General features: G+C 36.6%; 1 protein-coding gene across 8 annotated transcripts; it reads left to right on the top strand.

Annotated features, from left to right (window-relative positions):
* The first annotated feature begins 618 nt into the window (after positions 1-618).
* ZNF207 (zinc finger protein 207) lies at positions 619-12,699 on the top strand. 8 transcript variants are annotated; one of them, XM_070934793.1, is made up of 11 exons: positions 619-809; positions 2,673-2,799; positions 3,774-3,912; positions 5,270-5,437; positions 6,044-6,119; positions 6,994-7,064; positions 8,475-8,635; positions 9,805-9,894; positions 10,856-11,098; positions 11,516-11,678; positions 11,806-12,699. In XM_070934793.1, the coding sequence occupies exons 1-11, from the start codon at positions 769-771 to the stop codon at positions 11,964-11,966; spliced, it is 1,440 nt and encodes a 479-aa protein (XP_070790894.1). In that variant the 5' UTR covers positions 619-768; the 3' UTR covers positions 11,967-12,699. The 8 variants fall into 8 exon arrangements, with proteins under 8 accessions (XP_070790894.1, XP_070790891.1, XP_070790893.1 ...); XM_070934790.1 differs by having other exon boundaries at positions 621-809; positions 6,994-7,094; XM_070934792.1 differs by having other exon boundaries at positions 621-809; positions 5,267-5,437.
* Positions 12,700-12,982: the final 283 nt, after the last annotated feature.

Below are 12,982 nucleotides of genomic sequence, written 5' to 3'. Positions count from 1 at the left end.
GAACCCTGATTTTAATTATAATACCGTTAATTCAATTCAATTCTTTATTGTCAGTGCACAACATACGTACAATGAGATTGGTTGAGCGCTCCCTTAGCTTCCCATTGAATCTCAAGGGGATTTATTTCCCAACACGCACGTACAATACTGAGCTACATAAACCTTCGAAGATGAAGCGTTATTCTCGCTGCTTATAAAAAAAAAAATCACACGAGCTTTGTGAATCTGATTCGTTCGCAGAAACAATCTTATTCAGGGGGAACATGAAGATCATCATTATTTCTAAACTAGGGAATGGCCAGCAACAATTTGAGGACCAGGTTATCGGGTTCGGCTGCCTCCTGCGCATCTCTCTCCCGAAGCAAGCTTCAAGCCTTTTAAAAGAATCGTTAAGTCACAGTGGAAAAGAACACCCACCAAAAAAATAAAATAATAAAAAAAAAAAATCCCACAAAGCAACCCACGTGGGCAAGAAGCGCGCAGTCGGAATTTCCGCTGCACCGCCCGCCGGGAAGGAACGGATGACGTAACAATCCGTGAGGTCGCCTCGAGACCGTACACGTGCCCCTCTCCGTCCGCGTTGCATTTCGGGAAGGCGAGGGATTCGGCGGAGGACAGCGGCCATTTTATGCCTGGCTGAGAAGCTGAGAAGAGGGAGAAAGAGAGAGAGAGAAAGAGAGAGAGAGAGAGAGCGCGGTTGGCGTTGGCGCTCCGTCACGTTCGCCGTTTCTTGGGGAGTTTTCCCGTCCGAGCCGTTGCCTTCTCGTCATGGGTCGTAAGAAGAAGAAGCAGCTAAAGCCTTGGTGCTGGTATCCTTTTCTAGGCGGAAGGCCGCTGCCGCCTCTCGTTTCTGATCGGGAGGGAGGGAGGGAGGGAGGTCCGACTGGCCTGTCTTCGGTAGCGGCCTCTTTTTGTTTTCCTTTCTGGTGCTGAAACGCCTCAGCCGCCTGTTTTGTTCGGCAGGGCCCTGGCCGCAAAAAAAAACAAAACCATCCGGGCGACGGCAGGAAAGACGTTTACAAAGACCTTCTCGCTTCTCACTGCCGTATAATAAATAGTCCGGATTTCTTCACTCCAGAGCCTTAAAAAAAAGAAAAAGTGTTTTCGGAGCTGCCGCCTTTTGGGATTCACGTATCCAGCAGCGTATCCCGTTCTTACAGAAAGGGCTGTTGCCGTTAACCTTGTGCCCTGACGTTTAATGGATACAAAAAGCATATTTTGTTAATTTTGATGGGTATCGTGCTGGTAGTAGGCCGAAACTGTAGCCTTTTTTTTTTTTTTTGCTAGATGTTTGCCAGATATCTATAAATTTATTTCTCTTTTGCTATCTCTCACTAGCTTCTTAAGGACTTCTTAAGGGTTGGAAAACTTATTCTTCCATTGTTCTGTGTTCGCTTTATACACACACACACACACAAGATTTATATGCTGCCTATTTCCCAGATAAGGAGACTCTTGGATGGTTAACGGCCCTTTCTGGATCGGGACTCGTTAAAAACAGTCACTCATGCCCTCGTCACTTCACGCCTGGACTACTGTAATGCTCTCTACATGGGGCTCCCCTTGAGGAGCACCCGGAGGCTCCAGCTGGTCCAGAATGCGGCCGTGCGGATAGTTATGGGAGCAGCATGGTGCTCCCATGTGGCTCCCCTCCTGCGCGAGCTGCACTGGCTCCCTGTGGTCTTCCGGGTGCGCTTCAAGGTCTTAGTTACCACCTTTAGAGCGCTCCATGGCTTAGGACCGGGGTACTTACGAGACCACCTTCTGCCACCAATAGCCTCTCACCGCCCAATACGCTCCCATAGAGAGGGGCTTCTCAGGGTGCCGTCAGCCAAACAATGTCGACTGGCGGCCCCCAGGGGGAGAGCCTTTTCTGTGAGGGCACCCACCATCTGGAACGAGCTCCCCCCAGAGATACAGAAGATTCCGGATCTGCGCACTTTCCGCTGTGCCCTCAAAACATTCCTGTTTCAGCAGGCCGGCCTGGCCTAACTTTCCCTTTATATTACTTTTTGATTTTATTTTAAACTGGGATGTCTTGAATTATCTATGACCAGAATGTTTAGTATATTTTAATTGGTTTTTTTTTATTATTAACATTTGTATTACATGTATTTTTATCGTTCGCTGTTCACCGCCCTGAGTCCCTTAGGAATAGGGCGGTATATAAATTTAATAAATAAATAAATAAACTAGCTAACTATGAAGGTGTGATTGTCCACATGTTTTCAAAAAAGCAAAATCAGTAGTGAGGTTGAGAGCAGTCTTTCTCTGAGAAACAACTTCTGTATGTTCAGAGAGTCTGCATGGCTTTCCCTTATCCCAAACCCTCTAGTATGGGCAAAGATTATATGTGTTAGATGGTATCATAAGCAGTGGTTGACTACTCAACACATCAAAATTTGTGCGGTTCTAACCTTAAAAATTCCAAATCCTGCCACTTAACATTGGAGTTATAGTCACTTTATGAGTGAATAACTGCTAGATGCCTTAGAAGTTGTCTTTCCTGATGAGAAAACGTATAAGGTTTATGAAATCTTGATTTATAACAGTAATTGAAATTTAATTGGAAATGGGTTGCAGCTTTCCTTAAAACTGTTTATAGTAATGTTGACTAATTAATATCTTTAATATTAGCATATATGGTTGATTTCTTTAACAATGTGGAATAGGTATTGTAACAGGGATTTTGATGATGAGAAAATTCTTATTCAACACCAAAAAGCAAAGCACTTTAAATGCCATATATGTCATAAGAAACTGTATACAGGACCTGGTTTAGCTATACACTGTATGCAGGTAAGTACTATAATATACCCATATAAATACGATTATTTGTGGTGTTACTTATATATGCTTTTGTTTCACAATCTTTCCATTTTAAAGTAAGAAAATTAAAGTTAATTTGTTATTCACAAATGCCCTTGATGTACAAGTAGTCCTTGATTTATACTGTAATAGAACCTGGAGTTACGATCCTACATCATCCAGAATTACAGTCCTACTTCATGTTGGTCATGTGACCCATCTGATTCTATAACATTTTTTGCAGTGGTTGTTAAGCAATTCACCATGGTGTTAAACAATTCTATGATCTGCAATGGGCATCTTTTGCCAAAAATTGGAAGTAAATGCCAAGCATCCAAAGTGTAATCACTTCAAATCAAGTATCTTTTGGGGGTTCATCATAATTGCAACTAATTATAAATCAAAGATTACCCATATTACAATAATAGCTGCATCAGTAGAAGATTAGAAGAGTTATTTGATCAGAAAATAAGCAGAATTGATAGTAGCTGTACATGGAGAGGTGGCATCTAAAGTTTTGAAAGTTTCCATTAATCAGAGTGAAAGACAAGTTATGTAGAAAGTTCCATACTGGTGTGTTTTGGATACCTTTAGGTTCTGTTTTTCTTTTCAAATGTGTTGGTCCAAGCATTTTTGAATAGATTTCCAGAATTGTTCAGGAAAATAAACGTTAAGAGTATTCAAATCCCAGTTGAAAAAGATATTTGAGAACCAGTATAGCTGTGTTTGTTCTAACTGTTGATAGCAAATTAAAAAGCTATGGCTTTTCCTGGTATTGTGTTGTAGCTAAACCAAGAAAAGGTGTATTTTTAAGGTTAACATTAAATTAAGATACTGTGATTGAACCCCCTTCCAAAAGAATCTGGTAAACTTCATAGCTAAATGGAGACCTAACCTTAAAGCTTTATAGTTGTAGTCTTTAATGTACATCCTGTTTACGTTAGCTTGGATTTCTCTTTCTTAAGGTACACAAGGAAACAATTGATGCTGTTCCAAATGCAATACCAGGAAGAACTGATATTGAACTGGAAATATATGGTATGGAGGGCATTCCTGAAAAAGACATGGATGAAAGGAGAAGGCTGCTTGAACAAAAAACTCAAGGTAAATGGAAACACTTCCTGATATTTATACCGAACCTTTGCAACATGATTCCTCTTTGACTTGGCAGACCATTGAGTCTCATTGTATTTGTAGTTGTGTTGCTGCAACATATTCAAAAACATATACATGGGAAAATGTAGAAATCGATATAAATAATAGTCATGGATTGACATGGATAATGTTGAAAATAGTATTGATTATAGCTGGAGTGATATTGCAGTAATTTATATATTTTTAAATTTTCAGTGACTTATAGTAGTAAAGCATTAAACGTATATGACATAAAATTGTCTCAGTTGCTGTCCTCAAATTAAAACTAATTTTTTTTAGCTTAGTGGAAAATAACTCTTTTTATCAATTTACTAAAGGATAAGAGAATGAAAGTTAATCTGATTTTATGAGGTAAGCTTACCACTAATTATATTATAAATTTAAGCTGGCAAAATTTTATTGAAGAATCTGGATTGGAATAAGATGAGCTTCATTTTAAAATGGAAGCATCAATAACTGATACTGTCCTCATAGCTGAAAATGCAAAGTATCTGCAAGTTTTAGCAATAAAAGTGAAGGTGAAGAAAAGGGACTAAGATTAAATATAACGATGAAACTAATGACCACAGATAGAACGACCAACCTTAGAAATGACAAGATGCCAAAGTGATGAATAGTTCCTGCCTTTTCAGATCAACTATCAACAGTAAAGGATCAAATAGTGAAGAAATTTGCTTCAGACTAGTGCTTGATAGAGCAGCTATGAAGGCCATGCATAAGATATTCAAATGCTACGATGTGCCTATACCTACAAAGAACTGAATAGTGCAAGCGATGGTATTCCCTATAACGCTTTATGGAAGCTAAAGTTGGACTTGAATAAGCAGGATAGGAAGAGTATTGTGTGTTGGTGACCAAGTTCAAATTCTTGTATTTTGGACATAATTCTTTGGAGAAGGCTGTAATGCAGAGAAAGGTGAAAAAGAAGATGACCAACAGCAAGATGGGTGGATACAGTTACAGTGGTGATGAATGCCCTGTTGGGAAACCAGATCATGTTCTTTGCAGCTTTATTTGCTGCCCACATGGAATAACTCACTAAAAATGGGCATAATAGATGTTTAGTAAGTATGTACTAGTTTTGATTTCACTAACAGATGTGTTGAGCTGGTTTTTCTGTGAAATTGGGGAAATCAAACAAGTATTTAAATGGTTTGGAAAAGGATCTTGCTCAAAGTGTTTGTGATAATTTATTCTTTTGTGCAGCAATATCTTACAATGTAGAAATACAATAATTGTATTAAAAAGAATGGTTACTTTTTGTGACACAATTTAGCATTAACCTGAACGTTGAAACTTTTAGCAGAAAGCCAGAAAAAGAAACAACAAGATGATTCTGATGAATATGACGATGATGAGTCTTCAGCTTCCACCTCATTTCAAGCACAGCCTGTGCAGCCACAGCAGGGATATATACCACCAATGGCACAGCCAGGTTTACCTCCTGTGCCAGGGGCACCCGGAATTCCTCCAGGTAGTTATATAGATAGAAATAATTACGTCAGCTTTAGAATTTTTTTTTACTAATATGAAAGATTTTAGTAGAATATTATTTTGAATCAGCATGATGATGTTTTCCTGTATTTTAGCTATGTTAATCATTTTCTTAACATTTACAAACCAGAAAATATTCAGTGGGGGTTAAATCTAAATTAGAGAAGTAATGTCTTTTGCTTCCATCTGTTCCACAGGGACTCTTCTAACTTGTTTAGTTCTCAATGTGTTCTTAAAAGTGAAAAATAGGTATATATCTTACAAGACTTTTGATTTTGCTTACTATAAATACGTTAACGTCAGTAGACATTCCTCTGCTTTTTGGAATTGGATTTTCTTTACAGAGCTATATCTGAGCATGGTAAAATATACAGGGAGCAGATCTGAAGGATAGTTTTGAGCATTTCAGAAACAGTTAAATCAACACTAGAAAACCTAATGATGAAATCCAGTGGATTGTAGTAGTTGTTAATTTTCCATGGTTTCATATGTTAAGGAAAATTGTCAAGAGTTTTTCATATATGTTTATCCAGTAAACAATAGATTATTCATTTGCAGGTCAGTTAATATACATTCTAACTTCTAGGTATACCACCATTAATGGCAGGTGTTCCACCAATGATGCCTGGAATGCCTCCAGTCATGCCTGGAATGCCACCTGGGTAAGTATGAACGATGTTGAGGCAACAACATGCTTCATGTTTTCATTTGATTTACTTCACCTGTGGGGCTTTGCTTTAAAAGCTGCACAATTGGGGATCTGATAATCCTGTCCTAGTTTGTAAGGACATCACTTGTTTATTCTTTCAGGAGTGTTCAATAGTGTTTTCCAATGTAGTTTTCCCTAATTGCTAAGACTTTCATAGTAATTTGAAATCTTATTAAGATTAACGGGGGATAACCACTGATCTCCTGTGTTACTGGGTTCTGTCTTATTACCTAGAAGAGAATAGGAAAGAAACTGAAATCAAGTAAAGAAGAAGGTAGACAATTATCTATTTTTAACTCAGAATACTGGCTTTTGCAGGCATGGATATTTTTCATTTATTGTGATTTTGTTATTCCATCTTTAATATTTTATAAATAATCTAAGGGATTGGACATACTTCATACTCCTTCCACCTCCTGTTTTCCCCACAACAACAACCCTGTGAGGTAGGTTTGGCTGAGAGAGAGAGTGACTGGCCCAAAGTCGCCCAGATGGTTTTCATGCCTAAAGCGGGACTAGAATTTATGGTCTTTTGGTTTCTAGGCCAGTACATTAACTCTAGACCAAACTGGGGTATGTTAGACTGCCAATTGCTTCATTCTATCTTTTTCTTCCCAAAAAGAGTTGGATGATGAATTATGATAGCTCTACTCTATTTTGCTCGTGTTTTGAATTAAGGCAGGAAGTTGTGCTAAAATCCAATACAGCCAAAGTTATTTGAAGGCAGATATTTACATTTCTCAGCTGGTAGAAAATCTTGGGACATTTTAATATCATACAGTGCCATTCTAAATGAGAGATCTCATTAGAGTCTTTCAATTTTATAGGATGATGCCAATGGGTGGGATGATGCCTCCAGGACCAGGAATCCCACCTCTCATGCCTGGTATGCCACCAGGTAGGTCAGGAATGACGAATCCATATTGTGGTGAGAGTTATTTAATTTTTTCAACTGGATTTATGGTTACTACATTTCTGGGGTAAAAGAGGGACACAGAGCAGCTTTTTATGGGACTTAGAAAGAAGGTGCACAGGAACAAAAATGTATGAAGTTCAGGCAATGGCAACTGCTGATAGAAGCTTTTTCCATTCTGCTCTGTCGACTGATATATTTCTATTAACACATAAGCTGTATTTTTGATTGAAACATGAAAGCCTTTTTTGTGTATTTGCTTTATTTTCCCTTTTCCCCTTTTGGGTGAAGACTTTGGAATAGTTCCAAAAAAACTTATATAAAATGTTATGTTCAGGCTAATTTGATCCTTCAAAAATGGTAAAAAGAAATTTCTGCTTCCAAGAATATAGTATTAATATAAGGTAATATAAGTATTAATATAATTTGTACATGCATTGTACATGCTGTAACAAATTTCTCTAAAAATTTCTCTTTAAAAATATTTTTGGAAATTCTTATCACTGCTTGAATTGTTTAGTAGTTTTAGTGTATAGTTACATATTGTTTACTCATTTGTCTTTATATTTACCTATGTTTATTTGGGTAATATTGTAAGCCATTGAAATATATAAGAAGTTTCAGCATGTTTTCAGAATTAAAAATAGATACATTTAAGCATTGGGTGAAAGAATAATACTCCTAAACATTGCTTGCAAGGAATTAGAAAATGTGATAGATTCCCACCCTGGGAAGGGTTTGCCCTTAAAGGAGGCCTAAAAATATTTTGTATAAATAAATGTTATCTCCAAATTGCTTCTAATAAATAAAAGATTACGTTTTTCAACAATTAGATTAAAAATGATAAATTAAAGCATTTTTAAGCATTCCATTCCTTAAAACAGAATTTGTAATCTAAATCCAGCCAAGGATAGTATCCTTTGCACTTCTCTTGTGACTGGGTCCATACAAAAGACATGTCTCTCAGGGATTCAGGCTTTCCAATTAGGGTTCTCAAAACCACCTTCCCCTCGTTACCAGATAGACTGATTAGTCTTACAATCATATCAAATATATAAAACAAAAATAAAAGAGAGGATCTAATTCCAGGGTAAAACGGATGAAAGAAAATACAGTAATAAAATACATATGTGGTAAATACAATCAATGTTCAGATAAATAACATCACTTTTACAGGGTAGCCCAATCTGTTCAATATAACAGGTCTTAGATCAGTTGCCTTAACTATAAATTTAGCAATTCTTCTCAGTCTAAGCATCATTAAAGTATATTTGTGCATTTAATGCTTCTTTGTCTGATGTGTTAGCCCTCTGACGGAAGGTCAGTATTTGTGATCTTGCCTGTGGTATTAATAAAATCCTCACCAAAGCATAATCAGAAATAATTATTCTACAGGTATGCCACCACCTGTTGGTCCTCGCCCTGGATTGCCTCCAATGACACAAGCCCAGCAGGTGACTACTCAGGGTGTTCTTAATAGACCTCCAGCTCCTGTCATTGCAGTACCTACTCCCCAACCACCAGTTACCAAACCACTGTTTCCTAGTGCCGGACAAGTAAGTTTTCAATTATCTAATCACCAAAAAGCTTCAGTGCATTAATTTTCTTCCTTTTCAAGTATGTTGAAATAGTGAATTACGGTTCAAAAACAGTGGGGTGTGTGTTACAACTGAAATTGGCAAATGGTATTATCTCATACTTCTATTGCATTTCATGTGTGGTGTATTCTTGTCAAAGGTTTCCTACTTACATCTCCTTTTTTTTCTGCAAAGAATGTAAATACTTCTGCCAGTCCAAACTCAGAATAGAGGGATGGATGGATGGTAAAGAGAATAAGTAACGTCTGCTTTAGCACATGTTCAGGAAATAGTTCTAATAACCACTTAATAGCAATTTTATTATCCTTAAAACATGTTTTGTACTTATAAAAATGAACACAAAATTAAGAGAGCAGAGTATTCTGTTCTGTACTTTTTTATACTAGATTAAAGGAAATTATGTTGAAACTGGAAAAGAAAATAGTTATATACAGTATATTAACTATTTAACTAAAATCTAAAATGACAATTATTTTTGCAAGTTAAAGTAGTACCTGCTCTTTAACAGAACTGCATTATAAATGAAGGTTTTTGTTTTTAAACTATTGACTTGGAAGCAGAACTTCTAAATTTCTGCAAGAGAGAGTCATGCATAGGGTTCTGTAGAAGCTTCACTCACAAACTGCACCAAACAGCTGGTTTGAAGTAGTTCATGTCCAAAACAAAACATGTATGTTTGGTCCGAGTATGGAATGAAATGCTATTATTTTGTTCCAAATAAGTATTGAAACACTGTTGTTAATAGGCAGCAGTGTTTGAAAAAACAGGAAAAAGGCTTCAAGCATCACAGACAGGTGGGCTGGTGACATGTATCTTGTTGGGAGCTACTGGAGGGACAAGAAGAAAGCAGAAGGAATACACACTAGCCTTCTGCTCATCGGGTAAAATCATCCAGAATCCTTGCTAGTATATTTTGGGACAATAGAAACATGTTTTTCTTTTTCTTAAACCACAGCCCACCTGGAACAATTCGTCAGAATTTATGCATTGTGCTTGTTTCAGGCTCAAAGAAACATTTTATCTGCATCCCTATTCATAAACAAAAATCAGTCTGAGATTTTTCCTCTTGGTTATTTTTATGCATTCATTTGGAGACTGTTTACTGTTTCCTTTCTTTTGTGCTACAGATGGGGACACCTGTCACAAGCTCAAGTACAACTTCATCCAATTCAGAACTGTCAGCACCTTCTAAAGCTCTGTTTCCTAGCACAGCACAAGTACGCAGGAAGTTGCAGTTAAAAATTGCTTTGCCAATTAACCCTTTAAACCGTTATGTACACTTTAAAAATCTGCCTAAACATTGTCAGATAATTGTGGTTTCCTGATTATGTTTAGTTGTTCAGCGCGATCTGAGAATTCATGCATAATAATTGGATAACAAAAAAAAAAAAAAGAAAATTTTACATTGTGGTTCTAAAGGGTTAAAAAGAGAGCATGAAAGCAGTTAAGTGCATTTAGTGGGCAGTGGTTTACTTGATGCATGGTTTATTTTTTCTAATTTATGCTATTCTGATACATCATGTTAAATGTCAAATGCATCATGTGCTAAAATCCCAATTTACCTAGTCTTGTTTTGGAGTTCAGTGATTAGTTTGAAATAATGTGCTGTTTGCTTGCCAAAGCATTCTGTCATGTGAAACTAAGAGCTCTTTTGTTGTGTATAAATCCTTTCAAGCTTGTACTTTCCCATTGAAATTAAATATAGCTTTCATGGGCTGTAGGATAGGAAAATAATTGAAAACTGCAAGTGATAATTTGAGATGTCTCAGAACATCAAGGGATTTTTATACAAGGGATTATTTTAAACAAATGTAACATAAAAATTGACATCCTGAGGTTCGGTCTTAAACATCCTGTTTGAATACTAATTTATCTCAGCTGATATTTCTAGATTAAATTGGTTTTTATTTTGAAAACCCAAACATCTTACTATATGGGGTATAATACAGAAAATGACAGGTGGAGAGAGTTTGTTCCTATTTGTTCTAGACATCTCAAACTTTGCAGTATGTTTGTGTTGCAGGATTTATTTTTTTATTTTTATTTTGCTACTTTTTGTGATTAAATAGAACTTTTACTTTGGGTTAATTTACCTGCGTCAGCATATGATAATGTTATGGAGTTTATTTAAAAGATAACAATGTACTTATATTTTTAATTTTGTATTTTTAAATACAGGCTCAAGCAACTGTTCCAGGCCCAGTTGGTACAGATTTTAAACCTTTGAATAATGCACCTGCAACTACTACAGAACCACCCAAACCTACATTCCCTGCTTACACACAATCTACAGCATCCACCACTAATACAACAAATAGTACTGCAGCTAAACCTGCTACTTCTATAACAAGTAAGCCTGCTACTCTTACAACAACCAGCGCAACCAGTAAGTTGATCCATCCAGATGAGGATATATCCTTGGTAAGTTAAAGTTAATTTTCCCATGCCTTTTCTTTATAATAAGATTGATATGATAAATAAAAGTTTTCAACTTCCCATATGATTTACCATGGTTAAAGCAGTATAGTTCTCAAAGTCTATTCTTTGTAGTATTTAGAGTGCTTCATTTTTGAGAGTTCAGGTGATTTAATAATTCTATTTTTAATTCCCGCAATAATTGAGATAGCAATTAATACAGAACTTCGTAAACTGAATTTATGTCCTAGAGTACATATCTACTTAATAATGATTTGATTGTCAAAAATTATCCATTAGAACTTCCTGAACTATAATTAACTACTGCCATGAGAATAGTGTCTCAACTGTATCTGTATTTCAGAATGAATCTTATTTTGATTTTGCACTGATTAGATATCCTCCATGTATTTCCCTTCATAGGAAGAAAGAAGAGCTCAGTTACCCAAATATCAGCGTAACCTCCCTCGACCAGGGCAGGCATCTATGGGCAATCCACCAGTTGGACCAATTGGAGGTATGATGCCACCACAGCCAGGAATTCCCCCCCAGCAACAAGGAATGAGACCACCAATCCCACCTCATGGTAATAACAAATTAAGCTGTGTTGGAAGCTTATGAAATGTATTTAATTGTGGAATTAAGTGACATATACTAATAACAGTACTGCTGAAGGTAGATGTAAGTTCATTCTTTCAAATTTTGCTTTTCAGGTCAGTATGGTGCTCACCACCAGGGCATGCCAGGGTATCTTCCTGGTGCAATGCCTCCATATGGTCAAGGGCCCCCAATGGTGCCTCCTTATCAAGGTGGACCTCCTAGACCGCCAATGGGAATGAGACCTCCTGTAATGTCGCAAGGTGGCCGCTACTGATGCTACTGCAAACGTTCTAATAGGTTTGGAGATTAAACCTTTTCTCGTCTTGTGCTGTTAATATAGCCAAGCTTCCATCAATTAAAACTTCATTGTGACTTTTAGGGGAAAAAATCTTTCCACATACAAGGAACTGTTGGACATTATTTTACATGGGAAAAATTATTTAGAATAATAAAACGGAACTTTCCCTGATGTTGCAATTTATACTGTATGGCTTCTTTTTCATGTTTCATCTAGGTTTTTAGAAGTGAAGTATAGTAAATATGGTTCGTTAAATTGTGAAGGCGCTGGAATTACATGAACGTACCATCTTTAAAGGCAAGTTCTGTAACCTTATGTTGCTGTTCATAAATGATGCCTTCACAGCACTTCAAGTGCTGTTGGACTTCATGTCCCCAACAATAGTTTGGTGAGGGCTTTAACTGTTGTCATCTACTTGTACACCTAAATCTGGATGTGTAGCCATATTTAATGTAGAGTTCCTCCTGTTCCAGGGTTTACAGAATTGACCCACTAAATTCATGTGATTTTCTGTATTGTTTAACTTCATTGTAATAAAACAAAAGAAAAAAATTGTCCTTTTATTCATGACCAGCTGTGGACATCTGCCTGAAGGTTTGTACTGATGCATGCTACTATAGCTTGTATAATAAATACAATACAATTCCTAATGCTACATTGATATATCCTGAATTGTTTGATCAAGTAGTCATAGACCTGTACACTTATTAACAAGACACAACAAATAAATTTGTCAAATTTTCTTCATGGATTTTTAAGGGTTTGCCATTCAGTTGATTAAAATTTGCTCGTCACAAGTTATTGATATATGTTGGTTTCTATGAAGTACATTTTATTGTGCAATACTTTTATTTGACTCAGGTTTCTTAAAGTAATATTTTACAAAGTTTAGGTATTAGATAACCATGCAGTCATTGTTTATATACTAATAGATTTGTCATAAAATCTCATATTTTTTAAACAATCCTGATGCAGAGAAAGACATTGCTAAA

Source organism: Pituophis catenifer, unplaced genomic scaffold, assembly GCF_029215685.1.
Source record: "Pituophis catenifer annectens isolate HBS135680 unplaced genomic scaffold, rPitCat1.0.hap2 SCAF_2, whole genome shotgun sequence".
NCBI classification, from domain to species: Eukaryota; Metazoa; Chordata; class Lepidosauria; order Squamata; family Colubridae; genus Pituophis; species Pituophis catenifer.
The sequence above is the reverse complement of the archived record's forward strand: the minus strand, read 5'-3'. Positions and strand labels throughout refer to the sequence as shown.